The 22,789-nt window shown below is 37.4% G+C and overlaps 7 protein-coding genes and 1 long non-coding RNA gene across 9 annotated transcripts; 4 read left to right on the top strand and 4 right to left on the bottom strand.

Moving 5' to 3' along the window:
- The first annotated feature begins 59 nt into the window (after positions 1 to 59).
- On the top strand, positions 60 to 21,134 carry LOC135797752 (uncharacterized). The gene is made up of 2 exons (XR_010549620.1): positions 60 to 197; positions 21,001 to 21,134. It is a non-coding gene; the product is annotated as an uncharacterized lncRNA (long non-coding RNA).
- Positions 223 to 2,323, bottom strand: Hat1 (histone acetyltransferase 1). Its single transcript, XM_065310254.1, has 6 exons — positions 1,847 to 2,323; positions 1,707 to 1,788; positions 1,400 to 1,653; positions 978 to 1,343; positions 655 to 920; positions 223 to 584 (listed from the first exon to the last, which is right to left on the bottom strand). The coding sequence occupies exons 1-6, from the start codon at positions 2,112 to 2,114 to the stop codon at positions 396 to 398; spliced, it is 1,425 nt and encodes a 474-aa protein (XP_065166326.1). The 5' UTR covers positions 2,115 to 2,323; the 3' UTR covers positions 223 to 395.
- On the bottom strand, positions 2,510 to 4,691 carry LOC135797746 (nucleolar transcription factor 1-like). The gene is made up of 3 exons (XM_065310253.1): positions 4,134 to 4,691; positions 3,044 to 4,072; positions 2,510 to 2,985 (listed from the first exon to the last, which is right to left on the bottom strand). Exons 1-2 carry the CDS (start codon positions 4,689 to 4,691, stop codon positions 3,047 to 3,049), a joined length of 1,584 nt encoding a protein of 527 aa, XP_065166325.1. The 3' UTR covers positions 2,510 to 2,985; positions 3,044 to 3,046.
- Positions 5,047 to 6,299, top strand: LOC135797748 (uncharacterized). The gene is made up of 4 exons (XM_065310255.1): positions 5,047 to 5,419; positions 5,478 to 5,840; positions 5,899 to 6,105; positions 6,173 to 6,299. Exons 1-4 carry the CDS (start codon positions 5,099 to 5,101, stop codon positions 6,257 to 6,259), a joined length of 978 nt encoding a protein of 325 aa, XP_065166327.1. The 5' UTR covers positions 5,047 to 5,098; the 3' UTR covers positions 6,260 to 6,299.
- Positions 6,283 to 10,509, bottom strand: LOC135797745 (nucleolar transcription factor 1-A-like). Of its 2 annotated transcripts, XM_065310252.1 has the most exons (8): positions 10,358 to 10,509; positions 9,682 to 10,253; positions 8,593 to 9,620; positions 7,460 to 8,526; positions 7,321 to 7,402; positions 7,014 to 7,267; positions 6,670 to 6,957; positions 6,283 to 6,597 (listed from the first exon to the last, which is right to left on the bottom strand). In XM_065310252.1, exons 2-4 carry the CDS (start codon positions 10,234 to 10,236, stop codon positions 8,268 to 8,270), a joined length of 1,842 nt encoding a protein of 613 aa, XP_065166324.1. In that variant the 5' UTR covers positions 10,237 to 10,253; positions 10,358 to 10,509; the 3' UTR covers positions 6,283 to 6,597; positions 6,670 to 6,957; positions 7,014 to 7,267; positions 7,321 to 7,402; positions 7,460 to 8,267. The 2 variants fall into 2 exon arrangements, with proteins under 2 accessions (XP_065166324.1, XP_065166323.1); XM_065310251.1 differs by having other exon boundaries at positions 6,283 to 6,957.
- LOC135797518 (uncharacterized) lies at positions 18,377 to 19,029 on the top strand. Its single transcript, XM_065309918.1, has 2 exons — positions 18,377 to 18,409; positions 18,473 to 19,029. The coding sequence occupies exons 1-2, from the start codon at positions 18,404 to 18,406 to the stop codon at positions 18,968 to 18,970; spliced, it is 504 nt and encodes a 167-aa protein (XP_065165990.1). The 5' UTR covers positions 18,377 to 18,403; the 3' UTR covers positions 18,971 to 19,029.
- On the top strand, positions 19,209 to 20,000 carry LOC135797751 (uncharacterized). The gene is made up of 3 exons (XM_065310257.1): positions 19,209 to 19,432; positions 19,494 to 19,624; positions 19,686 to 20,000. The coding sequence occupies exons 1-3, from the start codon at positions 19,252 to 19,254 to the stop codon at positions 19,887 to 19,889; spliced, it is 516 nt and encodes a 171-aa protein (XP_065166329.1). The 5' UTR covers positions 19,209 to 19,251; the 3' UTR covers positions 19,890 to 20,000.
- On the bottom strand, positions 19,901 to 21,458 carry LOC135797749 (uncharacterized). Its single transcript, XM_065310256.1, has 3 exons — positions 21,374 to 21,458; positions 20,471 to 20,715; positions 19,901 to 20,414 (listed from the first exon to the last, which is right to left on the bottom strand). Exons 2-3 carry the CDS (start codon positions 20,711 to 20,713, stop codon positions 20,001 to 20,003), a joined length of 657 nt encoding a protein of 218 aa, XP_065166328.1. The 5' UTR covers positions 20,714 to 20,715; positions 21,374 to 21,458; the 3' UTR covers positions 19,901 to 20,000.
- Positions 21,459 to 22,789: the final 1,331 nt, after the last annotated feature.

Here is a 22,789-nt window from a genome sequence, read left to right on the forward strand (position 1 = left end):
AACGCAAGAAACGCAAGGGTTTCATAATAGATTAGTTCGTATTCTAATAATAGATGGCGCTGGCAGTGTCAAAATGCTTAGAACACTGTTAAACATGCAAAACTTTTCGACAGTTTCGTGCGGTTGTTTCAAAGAAGCTGTTCACCACCGACGCTACCGAGATTTTCAACAATTCCGCTACAGAATCAACGAAAAAGGTAAAATAACTTTACAAACCCATCATTATTTATCGACCAAATAGAATTATTTACTGAGAAACCACCCAACAATTGAATTATATACTTCTTGACCGTAACAAAATCGAGTTAAACATGCAATAGTATATAAATTAAAGATGGCGTACTCCGAGATTCCGTTTCGCTATAACATCATAGAAACTATCAGATTTAAAACACTTAAACTTTGGATGACGCTTGCGCTAACAAACTCTCGACGTATTTCATGTGCGGCAGCATTCGCTTCACGTAGTTGACGACGTCGCGGTGAATCGTGCGGTTCAGCATGTAATCATCATCGACGATGCGTTTCAGACGCGCAACGCGCTCTTCTTTGGCTGCTTTGCTTGAGATTCGAGTTAATTTTTTCTGAAATGAAATTTTAAAAAAATATTTAAATGTATAAACAATTGTTTTGACTGAATGATAGTGCACGCACCTTATAATTATTATAACTATTTAGTTTTAAATTTCTTATGAACATTTCATGTTGTTCGGGATCAGTCTTGGTATAGTAACATCTAAGCACAGCCACAAGATGTCGCACTTGTTCGCTTGTTAACTTCCAGCGTTTTTGCGCTAAAATGCCCATTGCGGGTGTGTAGCCTTGCAAAACGCATTCTTTTGAGAACTCTGGTAGATTTGCAATGAATGCCAGGTCTAATTTGTCTCTGAGCATAGAAAATTCTTCACATGGACATTCCACTATGAAAAATTATAAAAATTACCTAATTTTAAGTAATAATGCATTAAATAACTCACCAGTGATATATTTAAAGTCGTCTTGATTTTGAAATTCTCTATAAATCAACCCTAAGAGCCTCAAACCAAGCCCACGTTGTTGGTAGTTTGGTAAAATGAAAAACTGCGAGACTCTCGCACGTTTCGAGACTGTAAACATGTAAACCGTGCAGAAACCAATCGGTAGACGCGATACAACTTTGCCGTCTTTTAAAACCTCTTTATAGACATAATAATACACCCAGTTGGGGTCTGTGTAGTCTATGATTGATGCAGCATCAATAAAGAAGACTATCAGCGCCTGGAAACGTTTGTGAAAGTCTAAAAACGCCGCCACATTTGGATCACATTTTGTAATATAAATATTTGTGGGTATATTATCTTTATCTGCAAATATTTCAGTTATTTTTTAATCGGTTTTATGGTAAAATAATTTTACTAACCATGGAGTTGAAATGACAACACAATATCACCAAACATCTTCATTAAATCTTCACTTTCTTTGAGTTTGATCAATTCTTCAGGTTTGATTAAATGTGGAAACCATTCCTGGAGTTTCTCATCAATATTATCAGCTATTTCCAATCTGAGTGGATTGTTTGCCATTGCTGAGTAGGTGTACTCCATACTAGTATGAAAACTATTGGGTAGTATTGTGAAATTGATGAGAAGGTTTCTATATCCAGTTATCACCTCTCTAGACAATATTATATAAGAAATGTTGATTTTCTTTAGAAAAAAAGGACTTACTCTGTGCCAAAAACTTGATGTGCCATTGTAGGAGAAAATGTCTTGGATATTATTTCTGTTTCATCAGATTCATGATCATATACTAGATATAAATCAATTTTTTAGTGTTTTTTAGATCAAATTTTATAAAAAATACTTACAAATTTGAAACTTGGTGACATCCAAAGCCCTCACCATAAACGGGTTAACAATCAGGTCATAGTCCACATCAAAACTATCATTGGAAGCATTTCTTACTTTGGTTGCACTGCCACATGCAAGCAGATTCTCCCGGAGTTGATTCTCGGCATGATTACCGTTATCATCCGAGGTTTCCCTGTTTTTCGGTTCTCTCCATGTGATTGCCGAGGTGAGAAACGCAAAGTTTTCGGTTTCGGTGTGGGGCGCCTCCGAATTCTTATTGGACATCTTTTTCTTGTAAAGTGGCTATGCAATGATTTAATATTTAATACTAGAGGTGTTGGATAGGTGAGATTCAGATGATAGTTGCACGCAAAAATGGCGTGGAAGTCAGTGCCATCCCCTTTGTCGGCGCTGTTTTAACACCGGACTACTCCGGTGTGGACACTCCGTTTACCTGTGCGTTTCGAGAAGTTTCGTACGCTTCGTGCGTTTGTAGGTTATTGGGCTTTGGGAACCGGTGCTCGCCGCGCGCGAGTTTATCTTCACATTGGTAATCAACGCGTGCATCGCGCATGTCGCGAACTCATAGGGCGCTGTATTATTTCATTCCTTTTCATACAATCCTAGAATATTAATTTTTAAACATAGTACTGCATTTGCAATCAATTACCAAGGTCACGTTGTTTGCAAATTGTGTTATATTCAATAAATAATGGATTTCTTCATCTTACATACTCTGTACACAAATTTGTGTGATAACAATCGTTTGAATCGTCATAAACTCTCTGTGAGGACAACTTATCATTACTAATATATACAAAAAAAAAGAAGGGATAAAACATCAAACGAGTTAAAAAGTACAAGTACAAACAGAAACGAGTAACAATCTTTAGTTGGTTAGTCGGAAGACGCGTCGCTTTCACTCTCGGACTCGCCGGAATCGTCATTGGCTTCTGCTTCTGCTTCGGCATCAGCCTCGTCGTCCTCTTCATCATCATCATCGTCGGCAGTCTCACCAGGTACATTTTCTTCCACTTTTACACTCTCGTTGAGCTTCGTCTCGAAGTGGTCCCGAACGCGGTTCAGCCAAGACACGTAAATCTTTTTCTCGTCTTCGCTCATTGTTGACCAGTGCTTTGGTAAAGCTTGCATTGTCCTGGAATCGAAAATTTTATATAAAAAATTGTTTTGTTAAATAATTTAAAAATACTTACACATCACGTTTTGAAACAGATTGTCTTTTCTCCTTCTTCACTTTCTCGGTCTTCTTTTTTCTTCTTCTCCATGTCCAACTCCAATTGTGCCCGTTCTTCCTCTGGCAATTTATCCAGGTATACTTTATAATCCTTTTTGTACTTTTCTTGTATCACTTTCAATTTCTTTTCATACTCATCGCGATCCTCTTTGCTTACTTGATTCCATTTTGCTGCTATGGTTTTCACGCGATCCTTCGCAGCTAATCCCGATAACTCACCCGAAGACATCAATTGTTGTGAAAATAGAATATAAGCAGATGTTGGCGGCTTCGATGGTTTACCTTCGGATTTATTCAACATTTGCAGCTCTTCTTTGTTGAGGATTGTCTTCAATGGCTTCACTACTTCAGTAGGATGTGAAAAGTTGTACACTTGAACTTCATCCAAGTATTTTCTATGCTCGGCAACTGCTTGTTTAATCCATGGCAGTTTCTGCTTAGCCGACATTTTGCTCCATGCTTGTTTCGACGCCATTTTGTATGCGCTTTTATCAGCGACATGTTCCTCCTTGCTGAGGTGATCTTCCAGAAACAGTGTGAATGCAGTGCGTGGTTTCTTTGGTCCTGGGTACTTTTGGACCACTTCAGTCTTGAATTGCGGATGTTTCTCGTAAAATTGTTCCACTTTACGTTCGTACTTGCGCATGCTTACAGCAGCACGGTCCAAGTAGCTTTGTTTTGCGGCTTCGGAAAGTTGCTTGTACCTTTGGCCACCAATGCGCGCGATTTCTGTAATTTTCGCGTCTTTCGTGTCGCGCATAATGTCTGCTTTAGCATCTTGGAGAAATAGAAGGAAAGCAGATTTAGGTCGCTTGGGAAAGTCAGGGTGTTGTTTGGTGGCTTTCTTTTTTGCGCTTCGCCAGGGTGTGTCTAACCATACCAAAGCGTCTTCAATGAGTTCAGACATGTAGCGGTACTGTCTTTGTCGTTTCTGGATCGCGTCCCAGATCTTTACGCATCTTTCGGCTGTGTAGTCACCAAATGCAACCTGTATAATGAAAATTTTACAGTTTAGATTTAGAATTATCACAGAATCTGTGGTATTTTACCTTTTCCCAGTCCAGTTTTTTAGTTCTGGCCTTAGGAGTGATACTTTCAGTCTCTGGTAACAATTTTTGGATACCATTTAAAAGTAATTGCAAATCAGCTTTTGGAATCTCCAACAAATCAATCTCTGCCTCAGGATCGCCATTTTCTTCAGTTATTACTGGTGGAATCAGCTCATCACACATGGCTTCTTCTTCACTTTCTTCATCTTTGACTTTTACTGGAGTTTTGTGCTCTTTTTCTTTCTTGTGCTTCTTTTTGGGACTGCTGGCTGTACTTTCTTCAGAAACACTATCATTTCTGGAGTGTTTATGATGACTACCATGCTCACCCTTACTCTTCCTGCTTGGGGTAGTGATGTCCTCCAAAATTGAAGCATTCAACTTCTCAGTTTTGGATTTGTTCTTTTTTGGCGAGGGTTTTACAATCTCAACCGGGGTCTCAGCTATAATTGGTGTCTGCTTCTTTTTATTTTTGTTTTTCTTGGACATTTTTGTGGGTGTCACTGGTTCTGGCTCAGGTTCAACGGCTGCAACGGTTTTCGCTTTCCGTTTGCCCATTTTGTTTGAGGTTACGCCTGCAGACAAACACGTTTTTGCTTAGAATATTTGATTTGATAAGAAAATAAAGCGTGTTTTCTGAGAGATTTTGTACTGATCAAAAATATAAGTGAATACTTACTTCGGTGATCGTTTAGATGAGTGATTAGACTAGTTTGTTAAAAGCGCGCGAATAGCATGTGCATGGCCGACGCCGCGCATTTCTCAAGGGGCGAAGAGGAGTGTGATACGAGGGTAAAACCGTTGTAAGATGCGGAGCGTAAGGAGTTGAGGAAGGGTACATTAACAACGCATGCGCCTTTGAAAGATTTGTAATACTACACAACCTCGAAATTGTCTTACATCAAATACGTAAACATAACCAGTCAATAAGAACTAATAAAAGAACGTAATATAAATTTGATATTATGGCGTTAGTCGCTTATGCTAATAGTGATAGTGATAACATAACTGATGATGAAGACGATTTACCTTCTGGTGGTGTTGAAATAATCGAAAAGCCTGCAATATCCACTGAAAATCCGGAATTATTCACAACTTTACCTCAGCCTAAAACAGTCAATCAATTTGTGGATATCAAAGAAGAAAACGATGAGTTTCTGTTGAAAAAAGAGCAACCCACCGAAAAACCTGTGAAAAAACCTGTTAGAATTATTGCACCATCTTTGAAAGACTTTGATAGTGATGAAGAAGATGAACCAAAAGATAAAAGACAAAAAATTGTCTCAGTAAGTTAAATTCAATACATTTTTATTGATAAATCAACTTAAAATAATAATTTTGTAGAAATCCAGTGGTTTATTTTCAATATTACCACCACCCAAGATAGCAACAGTCACAACAAAGACTTTAATACCTAATTCAGTTGCCAAAAATGCTAAAAAGGCATCAAATAATTTAATACCAAGAAATGTCAAGACAAAAGCACAAAATACAACTTCACAAAGTAAAAACATGACTTCTGATGATGAAGATGATGATTTTAAAGTAGAGGAGTTTGATGTGAATGCATGGAAAGCTGTCTGTGGCAGAAAACCCAAACTAGAGCCAATTGTACAAGTGGTTGATCATAGTGAACAAAATATTCAAGCAGATATTGTATCTGCACCTGAACCTGCTAAGCCTTATGAAGGTTTAGACAATGAAGCAGTAAGCATTTATATTTTGCATTTAAACAACATAGTTTTATTATTAAACATAATTTTAGTTCAAAAAATTAGTTGGTTCTTCTAAAATTCGCCCAGAAAATATTAAATTCATTGATATAAATGAAGAGGAAGTAATGACAGATGAAGATATCATAAGAGCTAAAGCCTTGACTGATCCAGAAGTAGAAAGACCTTCAGCAGCTGAAGGAGAGCCTATAAGTGCCATGAGTAAACGGAAACATCATATTACTTACTTAGCTCAACAGGTAATGATGGTTTTAATTAATTAAAATATAAAAAAAGAAAATTGGTTTTATTTTTGATGATTTTTAGGCGAAGGCAAATGAACAAGAATTGAAAAATAGATGGGCTTCAAATAAATATTCTAGAAAACAAACACAGGCAAAATATGGTTTTTAAAATAGAAATAAAGATTTAATAAGTTTAATAAAAGTAATAATGTGCTTTATTCGTACAATATTCCAATATAAAAATACTTTATAGCTATATTTGCTGCAATAAGTGCTTTAATGACCATGAATGATGAATTAAATGTCAATGACCGTGTAGCGCCTTGAGTTGAGCTGATCCAAGGCTGCAAAAAGTGCCATGACTAGTGTTAAATGCGTTTCTTTTGCGTTTACATCTTGTATCAGGTGTGCATTGCGATTTTTTGTTTGAAAAATCATCACAGACGTCGGTATTTCGGACGCACAATCTCCTCTTACCTTTACCATTGCATTGATTGTTTTATAAATCTAATAATATATGAATGTAAATTATAAAGTATAAAATGATATAGGTAACTTAATTATTAATAGAACTTATACCTATTTATATCTAAATCTAAACGGACTCGAATCGGATTGCACGTTTCGAGACTGTAAACATGTAAACCGTGCAGAAACCAATCGGTAAACGTGATACAACTTTGCCATCCTTTAAAACCTCTTTATAGACATAATAATACACCCAGTTTGGGTCTGTGTAGTCTATGATTGATGCAGCATCAATAAAGAAGACTATCAGCGCCTGGAAACGTTTGTGAAAGTCTAAAAACGCCGCCTCATTTGAATCACATTTTGTAACATAAATATTTGTGGGTATATTATCTTTATCTGCAAATATTTCAGTTATTTTTTAATCAGTTTTATGTTAAAATAATTTTACTAACCATGTAGTTGAAATGACAACACAATATCACCAAACATCTTCATTAAATCTTCACTTTCTTTGAGTTTGATCAATTCTTCAGGTTTGATTAAATGTGGAAACCATTCCTGGAGTTTCTCATCAATATTATCAGCTATTTCCAATCTGAGTGGATTGTTGGCCATTGCTGAGTAGGTGTACTCCATACTAGTATGAAAACTATTGGGTAGTATTGTGAAATTGATGAGAAGGTTTCTATATCCAGTTATCACCTCTCTAGACAATATTATATAAGAAATGTTGATTTTCTTTAGAAAAAACGGACTTACTCTGTGCCAAAAACTTGATGTGCCATTGTAGGAGAAAATGTCTTGGAGATTATTTCTGTTTCATCAGATTCTTGATCATATACTAGATAAAAATCAACTTTTAGTGTTTTTTTGATGAAAATTTTCTATAAATACTTACAAATTTGAAACTTGGTGACATCCAAAGCCCTCACCATAAATGGGTTAATAATCAGGTCATAGTCCACATCAAAACTATCATTGGAAGCATTTCTTACTTTGGTTGCACTGCCACATGCAAGCAGATTCTCCCCGAGTTGATTCTCGGCATGATTACCGTTATCATCCGAGGTTTCCCTGTTTTTCGGTTCTCTCCATGTGATTGCCGAGGTGAGAAACGCAAAGTTTTCGGTTTCGGTGTGGGGTGCCTCCGAATTCTTATTGGACATCTTTTTCTTGTAAAGTGGCTGTGCAATGATTTAATATTTAATACTAGAGGTGTTGGATAGGTGAGATTCAGATGGTAGTTGCACGCAAAAATGGCGTGGAAGTCAGTGCCATCCCCTTTGTCGGCGCTGTTTTACACCGGACTACTCCGGTGTGGACACTCCGGTTACCTGCGGTAACCTACGGTTATTGGGCTTTGGGAACCGGTGCTCGCCGCGCGCGAGTTTATCTTCACATTGGTAATCAACGCGTGCATCGCGCATGTCGCGAACTCATAGGGCGCTGTATTATTTCATTCCTTTTCATACAATCCTAGAATATTAATTTTAATATTACATTTGTAACCAAGGTCATGTTGTTTGCAAATTGTGTTATATTCAATAATCAATCACAAATTTGTGTGATAACAATCGTTTGAATCGTCATAAACTCTCTGTCAGGACAACTTATCATTACTAATACATACAAAAATAAATAAATAAAATATCAAACGAGTTAAAAAGTACAAGTACAAACAGGAACGAGTAACAATCTTTAGTTGGTTAGTCGGAAGACGCGTCGCTTTCACTCTCGGATTCACCGGAATCGTCATTGGCTTCTGCTTCCGCTTCGGCATCGGTCTCATCGTCATCATCTTCATCATCATCGTCGGCAGTCTCTCCAGGTACATTTTCTTCCACTTTCACACTCTCGTTGAGCTTCGTCTCGAAGTAGTCCCGAACGCGGTTCAGCGCAGACATGTAAATCTTCTTATCGTCTTCACTCATTGCTGACCAGTGCTTTGGTAAAGCTTGCATTGTCCTGGAATTAATTTTTTTTATATAAAAAATGTGTTAAAATGTGAAAAAATAATTAAGTAATACTTACATATCACGTATTGAAACAGATTGTCTTTTCTCCTTCTTCACCTTTTCGGTCTTCTTTTTCTTCTTCTCCATGTCCAACTCCAGTTGCGCCCGTTCTTCCTCTGGCAATTTATCCAGGTATACTTTATAATCTTTTTTGTACTTTTCTTGTATCACTTTCAATTTCTTTTCATATTCATCGCGATCCTCTTTGCTCACTTGATTCCATTTCGCTGCAATGGTTTTCACGCGATCTTTGGCAGCTAACCCCGATAACTCACCAGAAGACATCAATTGTTGTGAAAATAGAATATAAGCAGATGTTGGCGGCTTCGATGGTTTACCTTCGGATTTATTCAACATTTGCAGCTCTTCTTTGTTGAGGATTGTCTTCAATGGCTTCACTACTTCAGTAGGATGTGAAAAGTTATAAACTTGAACTTCGCCCAAGTACTTTCTATGCTCGGCAACTGCTTGTTTAATCCATGGCACTTTCTTTTTAGCCGACATTTTGCTCCATGCTTGTTTCGACGCCATTTTGTACGCGCTTTTATCAGCGACATGTTCCTCCTTGCTGAGGTGATCTTCCAGAAACAGTGTGAATGCAGTGCGTGGTTTCTTTGGTCCTGGGTACTTTTGGACCACTTCAGTCTTGAGTTGCGGATGTTTCTCGTAGAATTGTTCCACTTTACGTTCGTACTTGCGCATGCTTACAGCAGCACGGTCCAAGTAGCTTTGTTTTGCGGCTTCGGAAAGTTGCTTGTACCTTTGGCCACCAATGCGCGCGATTTCTGTAATTTTCGCGTCTTTCGTGTCGCGCATAATGTCTGCTTTAGCATCTTGGAGAAATAGAAGGAAAGCAGATTTAGGTCGCTTGGGAAAGTCAGGGTGTTGTTTGGTAGCTTTATTTTTTGCGCTTCGCCAGGGCGTGTCTAACCATACCAAAGCATCTTCGATGAGTTCAGACATGTAGCGATACTGTCTTTGTCGTTTCTTTATCGCGTCCCAGATCTCTGCGCATCTTTCGGCTGTGTAGTAACCAAATGCAACCTGTATAATGAAAATTTTACATTTTAGACTGTAAATAATCACAGAATCTGTGATATTTTACCTTTTCCCAATCCAGTTTTTTAGTGCTGGCCTTAGGAGTGATACTTTCAGTCTCTGGTAATAATTTTTGGATACCTTTTAAGAGTAATTGCAGGTCAGCTTTTGGAATCTCTAACAAATCAATCTCTGCCTCAGGATCGCCATTTTCTTCAGTTATTACTGGTGGAATCAGCTCATCACACATGGCTTCTTCTTCACTTTCTTCATCTTTGACTTTTACTGGAGTTTTGTGCTCTTTTTCTTTCTTGTGCTTCTTTTTGGGATGGCTGGCTGTACTTTCTTCAGAAACACTATCATTTCTGGAGTGTTTATGATGACTACCATGCTCACCCTTACTCTTCCTGCTTGGGGTAGTGATGTCCTCCAAAATTGAAGCATTCAACTTCTCAGTTTTGGATTTGTTCTTTTTTGGCGAGGGTTTCACAATCTCAACCGGGGTCTCAGCAATTGGTGTCTGCTTCTTTTTATTTTTGTTTTTCTTGGACATTTTTGTGGGTGTCACTGGTTCTGGCTCAGGTTCAACGGCTTCAACGGTTTTCGCTTTCCGTTTGCCCATTTTGTTTGAGGTTACGCCTGCAAACAAACACGTTTTTGCTTAGAATACTTGATTTGATAAGAAAATAAAGCATGTTTTCTGAGAGATTTTGTACTGATCAAAAATATAAGTGAATACTTACTTCGGTGATCGTTTCGATGAGTGATTAGACTAGTTTGTTAAAAGCGCGCGAATAGCATGTGCATGGCCGACGCCACGTATTTCTCAAGGGGCGAAGAGGAGTGTGATACGAGAGTAAAACCGTTGTAAGATGCGGAACGTAAGGAGTTGTGGAAGGGTACATTAACAACGCATGCGCTTTGTAAAGATTTGTAATACTACACAACCTCGAAATTGTCTTACATAAAATACGTAAACATTACCAGTCAATATTTTAGAAAAAAGAACGTAATATAAATTTGATATTATGGCGTTAGTTGCTTATGCTAATAGTGATAGTGATAACATAACTGATGATGAAGACGATTTACCTTCTGGTGGTGTTGAAATAATCGAAAAGCCTGTAATATCCACTGAAAATCCAGAATGATTCACAACTTTACCTCAACCAAAAACAGTCAATCAGTTTGTGGATATCACAGAAGAAAACGATGAGTTTCTGTTGAAAAAAGAACAACCCACTGAAAACCAGTGAAAAACCTGTTAGAATAATCGCACCATCTTTGAAAGACTTTGATAGTGATGAAGAAGATGAACCAGAAGATAAAATACAAAAAATTGTCTCAGTAGGTTAAATTCAATACATTCTTATTGATAAATCAACTTAAAATAATAATTTTGTAGAAATCCAGTGGTTTATTTTCAATATTACCACCACCCAAGATTGCAACAGTCACAACAAAGACTTTAATACCTAATTCAGTTGCCAAAAATGCTAAAAATAATTTAATACCAAGAAATGTCAAAACAAAAGCACAAAATACAACTGCACAAGGTAAAAATGTCACTTCTGATGATGAAGATGATGATTTTAAAGTAGAGGAGTTTGATGTGAATGCATGGAAAGCTGTCTGTGGCAGAAAACCTAAACCAGAGCCAATTGTGCCAGTGTTTGATCACAGTGAACAAAATATTCAAGCAGAAATTGTATCTGCACCTGAACCTGCTAAGCCATATGAAGGTTTAGACAATGAAGCAGTAAGGATTAATATTTTACTTATTTATTTCAATATAGATTTATATATTATTAAACATAATTTTAGTTAAAAAAATTAGTTGGTTCCTCTAAAATTCCTATTAAATTCATTGATATAAATGAAGAGGAAGTAATGACAGATGAAGATATCATAAGAGCTAAAGCCCTGACAGATCCAGAAGTAGAAAGACTTTCAGCAGCTGAAGGAGAGCCAATAAGTGCTATGAGTAAAAGGAAACATCATATTACTTACCTAGCTCAACAGGTAATGATGATTTTAATTAAATTTAAAAAAAAATTGGAGTTTATTTTCGGTGATTTTTAGGGGAAGGCAAATGAACAAGAGTTGAAAAATAGATGGGCTTCTAATAAATATTCTAGAAAACAAACACAGGCTAAATATGGTTTTTAAAATTGAAATAAAGATTTAATAAGTTTAATAAAAGTAATAATGTGCTTTATTCGTACAATATTCCAATATAAAAATACTTTATAGCTATATTTGCTGCAATAAGTGCTTTAATGACCATGAATGATGAATTAAATGTTAATGAACGTGAAGCGCCTTGAGTTGAGCTGATCCAAGGCTGCAAAAAGTGCCATGACTAGTGTTAAATGCGTTTCTTTTGCGTTTACATCTTGTATCAGGTGTGCATTGCGATTTTTTTGTATGAAAAATCATCACAGACGTCGGTATTTCGGATGCACAATCTCCTCTTACCTTTACCATTGCATTGATTGTTTAATAAATCTAATAATATATGAATGTAAATTATATAGTATAAAATGATATAGGTAACTTAATTATTAATAGAACTTATACCTATTTATATCTAAATCTAAACGGACTCGAATCGGATTGAGCAGACGCGCCGGAGAAATAATTGTAGCAGGCATGAGAAGCATACTTCCGCAGCTATTAAGAAATGAGGGTGCAGAGCACTAGGAAAAGCGCAAAGAGTATCAGAAGAATCATTTGTGAGATGTTGCGATGGCGTCGGTGGTGTTATCTTGAGTCAGTCTCATCAATTGTTACCATCTCCACCTGAAAATGATAAAAATTCATTAATTTTTTGTTAAAAATATTATTTGCATTTAATATTGCTTGTTTGATGCGTGAAGTTGTTGATTGGTGGTAGTAATGTGCATAAGAGACTGAAATATAACTCTTGGGTATAAACCTAGATGGCGCTACGATGCACTTATTTGCATTTAATATTGCTTGTTTAATGCGTGAAGTTGTTTATTGGCGGTAGTGATGTATACATTTGACTAAAATACAACTCTTGGGTTTAAACCTAGATGGCGCTACGATGCACTTATTTTCATTAAATTCTGATAAAATACTTTGTTTATACACCTGCCGCGATACAAACGCGAACGTACAATATTTGTGTTTTTTTCTTATCATTGTGATGTTTTTAAAGATTACAAACCTAAATATCACAATAAAAAATAATTCAAAATGTTTTTCCAGTAATGTTAATTAAATCTGTATGAAAATGAACACTGAAACTATTTTGAAACTCAAAGTAAACAAAAGACTAATCGCACATGCATGGAATTTAATAAAGCATTGTATTAGCGCGCTGTTGCACAAACCGTGCGCACATCGCATTGCGATGAAGTTTGAAAATAAAATTGAAAGCTCAGTGTGAAAACTTTGCACTTACACTTTTGCACCTCACACACGCACGCAAAGTACTCTCGTTTCGTCGATGTGTATACATATATATTTATGCACTCGCAACCGACGCCTTTTTTTAATTAACACTTCATGCGTAATAATCACACACTCTCCTCTCGCCCGGAGTTGTTCTATTTTGCGCGCTTTTGTTGATCATTTCGCGCGCACGCCATTGTTTCGCCGCTTTAATGCGGAACTGTGCGAGAGGCGTGCGGCGTTGTGTTCTTAATTTAATGAACAGCCAGAAGCCGCAAACACACTCTCTGCAAATGTGCAACTGTGAGTAAATTTTTAACGCGCACGATGAGTTTGATTTCGGCGCTGAGTTGACTACTGTCGCAGCGTAATTGTTCAATAGTTAAATGTTGATTATGTTCTGCGTCGCGATGCGAGTCTGCCGGCCACTAAAATGATTTGCCAATGTTTGGACGTGGAGTGTGTGCAATCGGCTGGTTTCTCGTTTTTGTATTGGCCGGTGGAACTCGAAGGCCGGTTGGAAATGTTTGTTTAAAACGTTTTAAACTTTAGATAATTAACTTTGCTTGAAGCTTATGCAACTTGTAGTATAATAGTGAGGATTCTATCAAGTAGGCGGGGCAAAAATGTAATTTTAAACACTTAAGTACCACTTAATTAACCAATTTTACAGATAATAATTATTTTTATTTATAATTACTTATCAATGATTTATAATGCGAAATTCCAAGTGAATTGCTTCACGAGTACAAAATTCAAGTGTGTGATTATGCGTGTATGCAAAAAGCGTTCGAGTGTGTCGCACGATAGAAAATATGTAATCACGAAGGACGTAGACTAAGAAGTAAAAAGTAAAACTTTTCAAGCATTGCAAATGCACGTGTAGTTTTTTTTTTATACTTACATAATCCAAAAGTAGGTCTCGCTTTCTTTTTCGTTGGGACGATGCGCACCGGGCGTGGGTTGGAAGGGCCGCTGTGCGGGCGTACGCAGCGCGCTACCCTCGCCGAACTTGTTTTGAATGTGGCCGAATAGAGCGCTGAAGAGACTCATTGTTTACCTTCCACGGCGCCGCACTATCTCTGTTACAATGCGCTGCAAAATGGAACGAATGTGATAAATGCGCGCCGTGATAAAAGTCAAATAAATTGCGACTTTAGTTTGGACTTAGTCACTTAAGTCGGAAACAAAGTCTAGACACAAACGCACCGAATACAAAGTACACATTTAAGCAGAATTAATTTATATACGCGTTAACGTCTAAAAATAAATGTTCAACTCACGTTTGCTGTGTTGTTGATGTTTAGAACCACAAATAGACTATGCACATACGAACCACACACGTTTGACACCTTCTGTGATTCGCTGTAGTTAACTTGTTAGTTGAGAATTCGAATGTTGGTCAACAGTTGAAGACGCTGGATGGCACTTGACACCACACCGCAGCACAAACTCAAGAAGTCACAAGAACTCTGGCAAAGTAAACTTCGACTACTGCTGAATGCACGACGACGACGCTGAGACCCGAACTGAAACAGCACGCAAGCAGCTGTTCTCTGTTTTGGTTCCCTTCTTTTCTAAATCCAAAGTCTTGGGTATTTGCGCCTTGGTGCTCTGTCTTTGTTTATTTTCTGGGCGCAGTCGTGGCGCGCGTTATTATTGCCTGACGCGCTTAAACTGGTAGCACGGTAAGTAACCGGCCTCGGTTCTCGCACGACCCACAACAAACCGGCCCCCAGCGAGCAACGCGAATGCAAGTCGTGCATGTATACAACAAAATGTCGCTCTCTGGTATGAAAATCGTGTCGATGCCATGTGCGGCGTGGTCGAAGGCCGACTTTCCCTACTTTGCGTCTCTAGAGAGCAAAAACACACTCGTGGACTGATCAGTTGATTACAAAACTTGATTAGCGCAACATTCGACGCAAATTCCACGCGTAAACTTCCTCATTTTTTGCTTTTCTTGTTTGGAAATTCCGTGCTTGATGAATAAACGCACGCATGTTTGGTATTCGCCCGTGCACGGACAATAAGTCATCATTTAATTAGTTCCTACTTGTTTCTGATGGAATTGAAACGTGTTTGGATGGTTTTCTTCGCTCGTGGCCGGCGAGTGAACTTTGAGAACGTCCGTCTTGATGCGCCAGTTCTCGCTCGGTTATCGCCACTTGCATAATGGCAATAAAGCTTTATCACTTCTGTTACGGCTGTTATGACATCAACTTTAATAAACTTTGCGTGGATTAAACGCAATTCAAATGCAATCGTGCTGTTTAGGAGTTTATTGTTTAATAGGGAAAAATGTGGGAACGAGGATACATTGCGTGTTTGTTTTAGTTGAACAACTCACAACATAGTTATTAATAGAATGTTTATCTACATGCGATTGTATAGTTAATCTTTTACGCATCAATGACTTATAAAGGAGTTGTTTATTTATGTCGCGAGATGGCGACTGTAGTTCCGTAGACTTGCAAAAATTAAAGTTGAACAGGCTCAGTATCACCTGATGCGGCGTATTTACCTTTTGTTAGTTCCATGAATTTGTGGTGTTGTGATGTTGATAGTGCATTGTGTGTTCGTAAGTCAATATTTTGACTTGCGTTATATTTGATTTCATTATTTCTAGCTGTAAACTGTTTTAATTTTAATAGTTATCACAGAATTTATTTAAAAATTCGTCTCATTAATACAAATTCAAAATTTCAAAACAAAAACATATGAAAATGGGGAATAGATAATGAATTATTTAAATTTGCTTTGGTTCGGATTTGGGCGTTAACTTGTAATACTTTATAGCGTTGCATGTTGCAATAAAGGCAATGAATGCGGTTATCCTAGTTGCACTACTTTATATTTGTTTAAATTTATAACAAGTGGCACATGTTAGAAGGTTTCTTAGTATGCACAATGTTTATGCAGATTGCGTTCGTATCGTTTAGTTGTTTGTATCGATAGTGAATCTGCGTGCCGTGCACGAGGAATCACGCATTGGGTACATCATACTTAAATATAACTCTTTAGCAAACCCAGCGATGTCGCTAGCATGCGAAAAATAGAAATTAATATTTCGATTACGATTATCTCGCAAACTAAAGGCGATAGAGAGGAACGGTTTGAAGATTCTTTATCTACGGGAAATCTTATTCAGGGCACCGTACGAAGGTTACTTCATAATTGACTCGCAATCAAGGCATTGAACGAGTATGAGGGGAGCGGTACAAGTGACTTTTATTCAGAGCATAAAAGGGTGAAGGAGTTGATTCTCAAGAAAAAAGTTTTTGGTAACAAATATCTTGCAAGCTAAAAGCGATATCGACTAAAAATTGAAGAATATGAAACTTCAGAAAATACTTTATAAGATAAGATAAAAAAAATCATTTTCATTGGCTATCTTATATTTACGATTTAACTGTAGATTGAAACAACATTACGAATTTATATAAATGTAGGTACATAAAAGTCAAGTTTGTTATTTTCTATGATCTTCTAAGTTTCACCAACAAAAAAATTAATTTATACTTTGAATGACATTTTCCACACACTCAATTTCCATAAATGTTAATATCACAATTATAAAACAATTAATTTACAAAAAGATATTACTATCGATAACAAATGATTTATAGCCATGTTTGTCATCTTGTAAGCCTCTTGTTAATATTCTCATCTATTCTATTCTAAACACAGCCGACACATGTTTTCAAAATGTCGTCGTCCGAACGAAATGCTAATGACGCTGGAATTTATAAATTTATAACTATATCAGATTGAGAAGCGATTGAATTGTAATCACATGTTATAGGAGAGCTGGTAGAATGTGAATAAATCTATATTTATATGTGGTTAAAGAACTGCGACGCTTTTTTGTATCGCGCTGTGGCAATTACGGAATATAAATCGTTTGGTAATGGAATAACAACGCTCGAATCATTCACAATCAATTACGCAGCGTTCTGACACGCCCGATGATCATCGAAACCATCGAGCCCGTCATTAACCGCATAGCAATTTATAGCCTCATAATTTATTTAAAAAAATAGCTACCATATTCATACTGATTTCAGTCGTGATTAAATCTCATGCCGAGTAGAATAATGTTTGCATTGGAATTGTTTTATAATCAATCTATAAATAGCAATTTAGATTGTTTTACGTCACATTTGATTTTACGTTTAAAATGTGATTGTAGCATTGACATTTACATAATTTTGTTGTTGTTTTACTAGAGTAATTTTTTCTCGAAGGTCGTGGTTTTTTTTTTTAATTTTTGAAGAGCAATGTACGTTCTTGACCATTGGAGTAGTGCCCAATGGCGGTGGCAGTCGGTGGCAGTTTTCATTCGAGCGGAAAATCGTTCTGTTTAAAATTACGCGCACGTAGCCGTCGGATGTGGATGTAATAACACCGTCGATTTATTGGCGAATCACACACGGCGGACATAACGCACGCCGCCGCCGCCGCCGCCTCAGCTTCTCGAAGCCGGAACAAATCTGTTTGCCGGGTTCAATTCTGGTGACTTGGGATTAGTCGCGCGAGTTTCGGACATGTTGGTTTTGCAACATTCGAACAAAACATATTCAGTTTGAATTTATTTACGATTTATTTGATGCGATTGTTTCGGATATTTATTTCTATCTGTGTGTGTGTGTTTAGGAATTTACGCGGTAAATCCGACGCGCTTGCACATACATAAATCATTAACTTTTGCGTGACAAAATGTCATCGTAAATACTGCGCGCTTGCCTTGCTTTGTGCGTTTCTTCTTCTTTCTGAAACGGCGCTTCATGCGTCCATCTGGTGCTTGAGCCTGCCGGCTCAAGTCCAAACGTCCGGAATGACCGCCGGCTTATTTATGTACGCGTTTTTATCATATTTAGAAAAGGGCGTAAGTTGATACAATTCGTGTCACTGCGAAATTAATTTATTATTTACGGAAATAAGTACTGGAACTCCTTTAATGTTGTGGAGTTATTTTTGTGTAGGTATAGTTAAATATCAATTTTGTTTTGCTCGGGATTAAATTGTCACATTTTAAAGTTCAATAGCGGCCGAAGACTCCTCCGAAAAACATGCTGGTTAGAAAACCAGCCCACAAATATAACTAGCGCGAGCATACTAATAATTATGCGCTGTGTGAATGGTGTGAATGAAACAATTATGTGACGCGTGTGTATATGTCACGCATACCAATCGTGCCTCCAGTTCAAACACTGAAAACGACCTGAGTTTAAATCAAAGAAAGAGGGGTTTGCAACAAAAAAAGACTTCAGACTTGTTCTTCCCGGTAGTATATAAGGCCGAGTGCCGAAATTAATAGCGTCACAAATTTTCAGACCTCTTTTGAATTGAATAGATTTCTAATAATCATGAAGGTAGTGTGTGATTTTAAATTTTAATTGATTTAAGTTAAGTGTAATTGTTTTTTGTGTGTTCAGAGCGTTGTAGTTCTTATTTCTGCGTTGCTTTCGGTCGGATCAGTACCAGTTCCTCAACATTTTGTTCCTGGAACAAGGAGTACCTATCATGGAATATTGGGAACATTTGATGTTTCGCCAGTGCCTCAAATAGCTCACGTTTACTCTCCGTTTGCGCAAACAATTGGATATTCTGGTTACTCTGGCTATCCATATCAGTTTCATGTAGCTTCACCAGTTGTCAATTATTATACACCAAGTGTTTCCTTCGTGGGCGGTCATCAGTTTGCTGGCGTACCATTTTTAGACGCTGTAAATGTTCCTGCACCAATTGCTCCCGTTACACCAGTTGAAAGTGTTCCCAATGTGCCAGATTCCATTGCAACTGAAAGTCATCCACCCACACAAGTTCCAACTGATATCCCAACTGAAAACCCACAAGATACCATTGAAAATATTCAAAATGACAGTGTGAATTTGTCGGATGATGATGACACAGTTACCATTGAATCCGCATAAGTCTACTTCCTATGAATCTCGAAATATTCTGTAACTACTGATTGAGTAATGTGTGTGTAATTAATGATACTGATAAGATTGATACAATGTGTGGTTCATTTCTTCTTCCTCTTTGTCTGTCCCATTTTACGCGTGTTTACTTGAATAGAATTCAGATTAAACTGCATTCAATAGAGCGTTTTGTGTGAAAGGTTAAAATGTCACACGGAGTACACACATCACTTGGAAATGTTTTTCACTGGTCATTCGTTCACTTGCGGTTGGTGACTTAAGTCAAAACAATGAAAAAGTTACAAATTTTAGTTGTTTGGTGTGTTTGGGCACTTATTTTGTGTTTGGAAGTTACCCCTGCCAAAGACAGCTTTTTTAGGACTTTGGTAACGTCTCAAGATAACGAAACTGGTGAAATTAAATTCTCGAATGGGTCGGATACTTTATTAAAACCATATCGGGATACTTTTAGTAAGATAAATCGCTAAATGTATTAATTTTACAAAAAGAAATTATTTTATTATTTATGTAGTTAATGTGCAAGTTATTGAAAAACCTCACAATCTCTTTATCGGACGGTGTATGGAAAACGAAAATGAGTTACACGCACAGAAAATTGTCGTAAATAACGATGGGAACTCACATTTATCAGCGGTTATGAGAGTAAGTCACTGATTTTTCTATTTTTATTACAAAACTATTATTCAATTATTTTTACTTAAAGTTCAACGTAGCAACCGATAAAAATGTTGTAATATCCTGTGTGAATGTCTATGACGAGGCTCCTGGTATCGGGGCGTATCCATCATACGCCGGAGGTGGTGTTGGATATAACTACGTAGAAATCGGCGTGATTACAAAATATGGTAAAGGATTTGCGTTCTTTGTGCAGATTTTCGGCAAAGATTTGCAGCAATTATCGCCGTAACAAAAGCAAAATTATTATGATTTATTATTAATCAGTTTTTATTGTTCACTAATAACTTAGATAATTGTATGTTGCAGATAAAATAAATAAAAATAACAATAGACATATAAATCATTGCAATTGATTCATTTTTTGTTTCGTTTCCTTGCGCAATGTGAATGGTAGCGGTGGGATAACATCCGGAATTTCTGGGTTTTTCTTAAAATTGACATGTGGGGGCGCTGCGGATGCTGTTGGTACTTGTGGTGGCAGCACTGGTACAACCGGTCGTTGATTTTCTTGTACAATTTCCGGTTTTTCTTGTTTTTGAGGTGCGTTGGCGTAATTTGTTTGATGTGCGTAATCAATATAAACGGGTTGTTGATAATATGGCAATGGCGGTGAATAGACATAATTTTGATGGTAACCATATTGTAAATATGGATCATAGGATACTGGATATAACGAATATGCATCATGATATGCTAATTGTGGTTGTCCAGATGGTATTTTTTGTACATTTGCTGGACCAGGATTAGAATTAACCTAAAAATTAAAAAAATGAAAATTTTAATTTTATTTTACAGTTTAAATAAACTTACATTTGATTGTTGTTGATTTTGTTGATTATGTTGCGTTTGATGTACTACAAGTGGTTGAAACAGTGGTGGTGCAACACCCAGAGCTGTTGTTTGTAAAACAGGCTCTATTATCGGAAAAGCTTGGCTAGGCGATAGATTTTCATCGGATGTGATTAGTGCGTTGTATATTTTTGGCGCTCTTGCCGCCCCTACACCACACCACACTATCATCATCATCCATAACATTTTTTGAAGTTTTAACATGTCTAGAAACAAATTATTACAGAAGTTAAACTTTTGCTAAACATTTGTTGTCTTATTCCAAGGTTATTATTGAATTCAAGGTGTTTTCTTGCTCAATACGTATAAATTTTTTAAATCTATTGTTACAAGTTTATTATTCCAATCGTTTAGTCCACGTGTTACCATTATAAATGACTGACTACGATTTATAAATCACTTTTGGTGTTTAACTCGCAAGTTGAGAAATAAATTTGAATAGATATTTTTTCAAATCGGATCGTTTTTCATTTTTATATTTTCTGTTTCAGATGCGGAAGAGTTGGGAGAGTCAAAGGCGTGTAATATCTGGTTTTAGCAGTGTAAGTGTAACAAATGTTTCCACAAAGGTAAAAGAATTTAAATTTATTCAAATTCGAACTTTTTTTGCGCACGCGGTGTGCGATGTTATAATTTGCACGCTTTAAAACTTGCTCGAACTGAACTATGCTCGAACAACTTTACGTTGGAATTGGAATTTATCATCACAAACTTTTTACATTTCAACACACTGCCACACTCACACTCACTCGCTCATGCACACACCAGCGGTCTATTTGACTAATAACAACAAATGATTTAATTTGTGTTCGTAGCGTTTAATTTGTGTAATTCGGTAATTAGCGTGTTGATGAATGTGATTACCGTGATTGGTGTTAGATTCATGCCACTACTACAAGCAAAATGCCCGCCAGAGAGCCGTCGTCGGCTTTATATGCCGGCGCAATTGCGTGTGCAAAGGTGTTTTGTGTTCACCTACCTGTTGGCGATTTTTGCGCGGCATTCCCTTCACCGAGATGCGATTACGCTGCTGAGGCCGCGTGCGGCGGCGCGCTCGCGCATTTCTTTCTCCTCTTTGCCTGCTCGCTTGTGAAAGATCTATTGCTTCCCAGCGCGATGTAAACATAACTGCATAGTAATAAATGCAGATGCGAGCCGAGGCCAGTGTGTCATTGATTGCGCAGTCTATTGTCCATCAAGTTGTAAACAAAACAAATAGCTTAAGAAAGAAAAACCCCGCAAAACGATGCGGAATGGTCCGGGGGAAAAAAACGAGCGCCCGAATCAATTAAGACATGAACGTGGTGGACACAAGAGAAAAAAAGAAACACGCTTTGCTGCAAACTGCAAAAAGCGTCGTGTTTGAGTGTGGCCTCGTGGAACATACGGACGAGCAGTCGAGCACGTTCAATATTACATGAGGATTACACGACGCCGGCCGGCAGGACGAGCGCCCGACGAACAGGACGAGTCGGACGTTCAAATAGAAAACGTATTTTAAGCGTTTTGCTCGGACACTCGCGCCGGAATATGATAGGACGTATGTCTGCTTTGCCTGCCTGCTTCGCCTGCTTAATTTTTTAATTAAAATTGCGACAGCGTTATCCGCGCGACATGGAGATGATTTATAATACGATGAAAATTTGATTTTTAAGTCGAATTATTTTGCATTTGCATGAATAGAATACTAGTAGACTTAATTTCAATACACATTCTATACACATTGTTACAATTCCGAAGTGGTTAGACAATTGGGTTTGAAGCTCTCGACAACAAGAGCACATGTGTAGTCGACAATCGACATTGTGACACAAAGGTCCACAAGCTCATGCTAATGATTAACGGTGATTTAGAGATGTATCAATTGATATGCAATTGACATACACTTGGATAAAAACAAGTCGCTCTTTGGAATGTTCTCGTAGTCAAGGAGTGTAGTTTGTAGAGATCTGTAGATCATTTGAGATGAAGAAGAGATTCGCGCGAGGATTTACAATTCAATTCGAATCGCGATTAGCGCGAGTTTGCGCGAGATGCAAATCGAGCAGCAGCAGCAGGTTCCACTAACGGTGCAACGGTTTCTTCGCTGCCGCCCACGTTGGCGGAATTAAAGTTACACGTAAATGTAATCCGCAAAGACCTGCAGCTGCGAGAGTGTTGAATTACCCAATGACTTTCCAAAAATAATACCGAAAAAGACAAACGATCTTTAATAAAATAGAAAAATTCGTCATTTCTTGCATGTGATTAGTTAATTATGTCAAGATAACTGGAAGTGTA

The sequence above is a fragment of the Atheta coriaria genome, unplaced genomic scaffold, assembly GCF_025399875.1.
Source record: "Atheta coriaria isolate IRGN ID8LTWV9N9 unplaced genomic scaffold, Caltech_Dcor_3.1 hic_scaffold_8_pilon, whole genome shotgun sequence".
In the NCBI taxonomy this organism is placed as follows: Eukaryota; Metazoa; Arthropoda; class Insecta; order Coleoptera; family Staphylinidae; genus Dalotia; species Dalotia coriaria.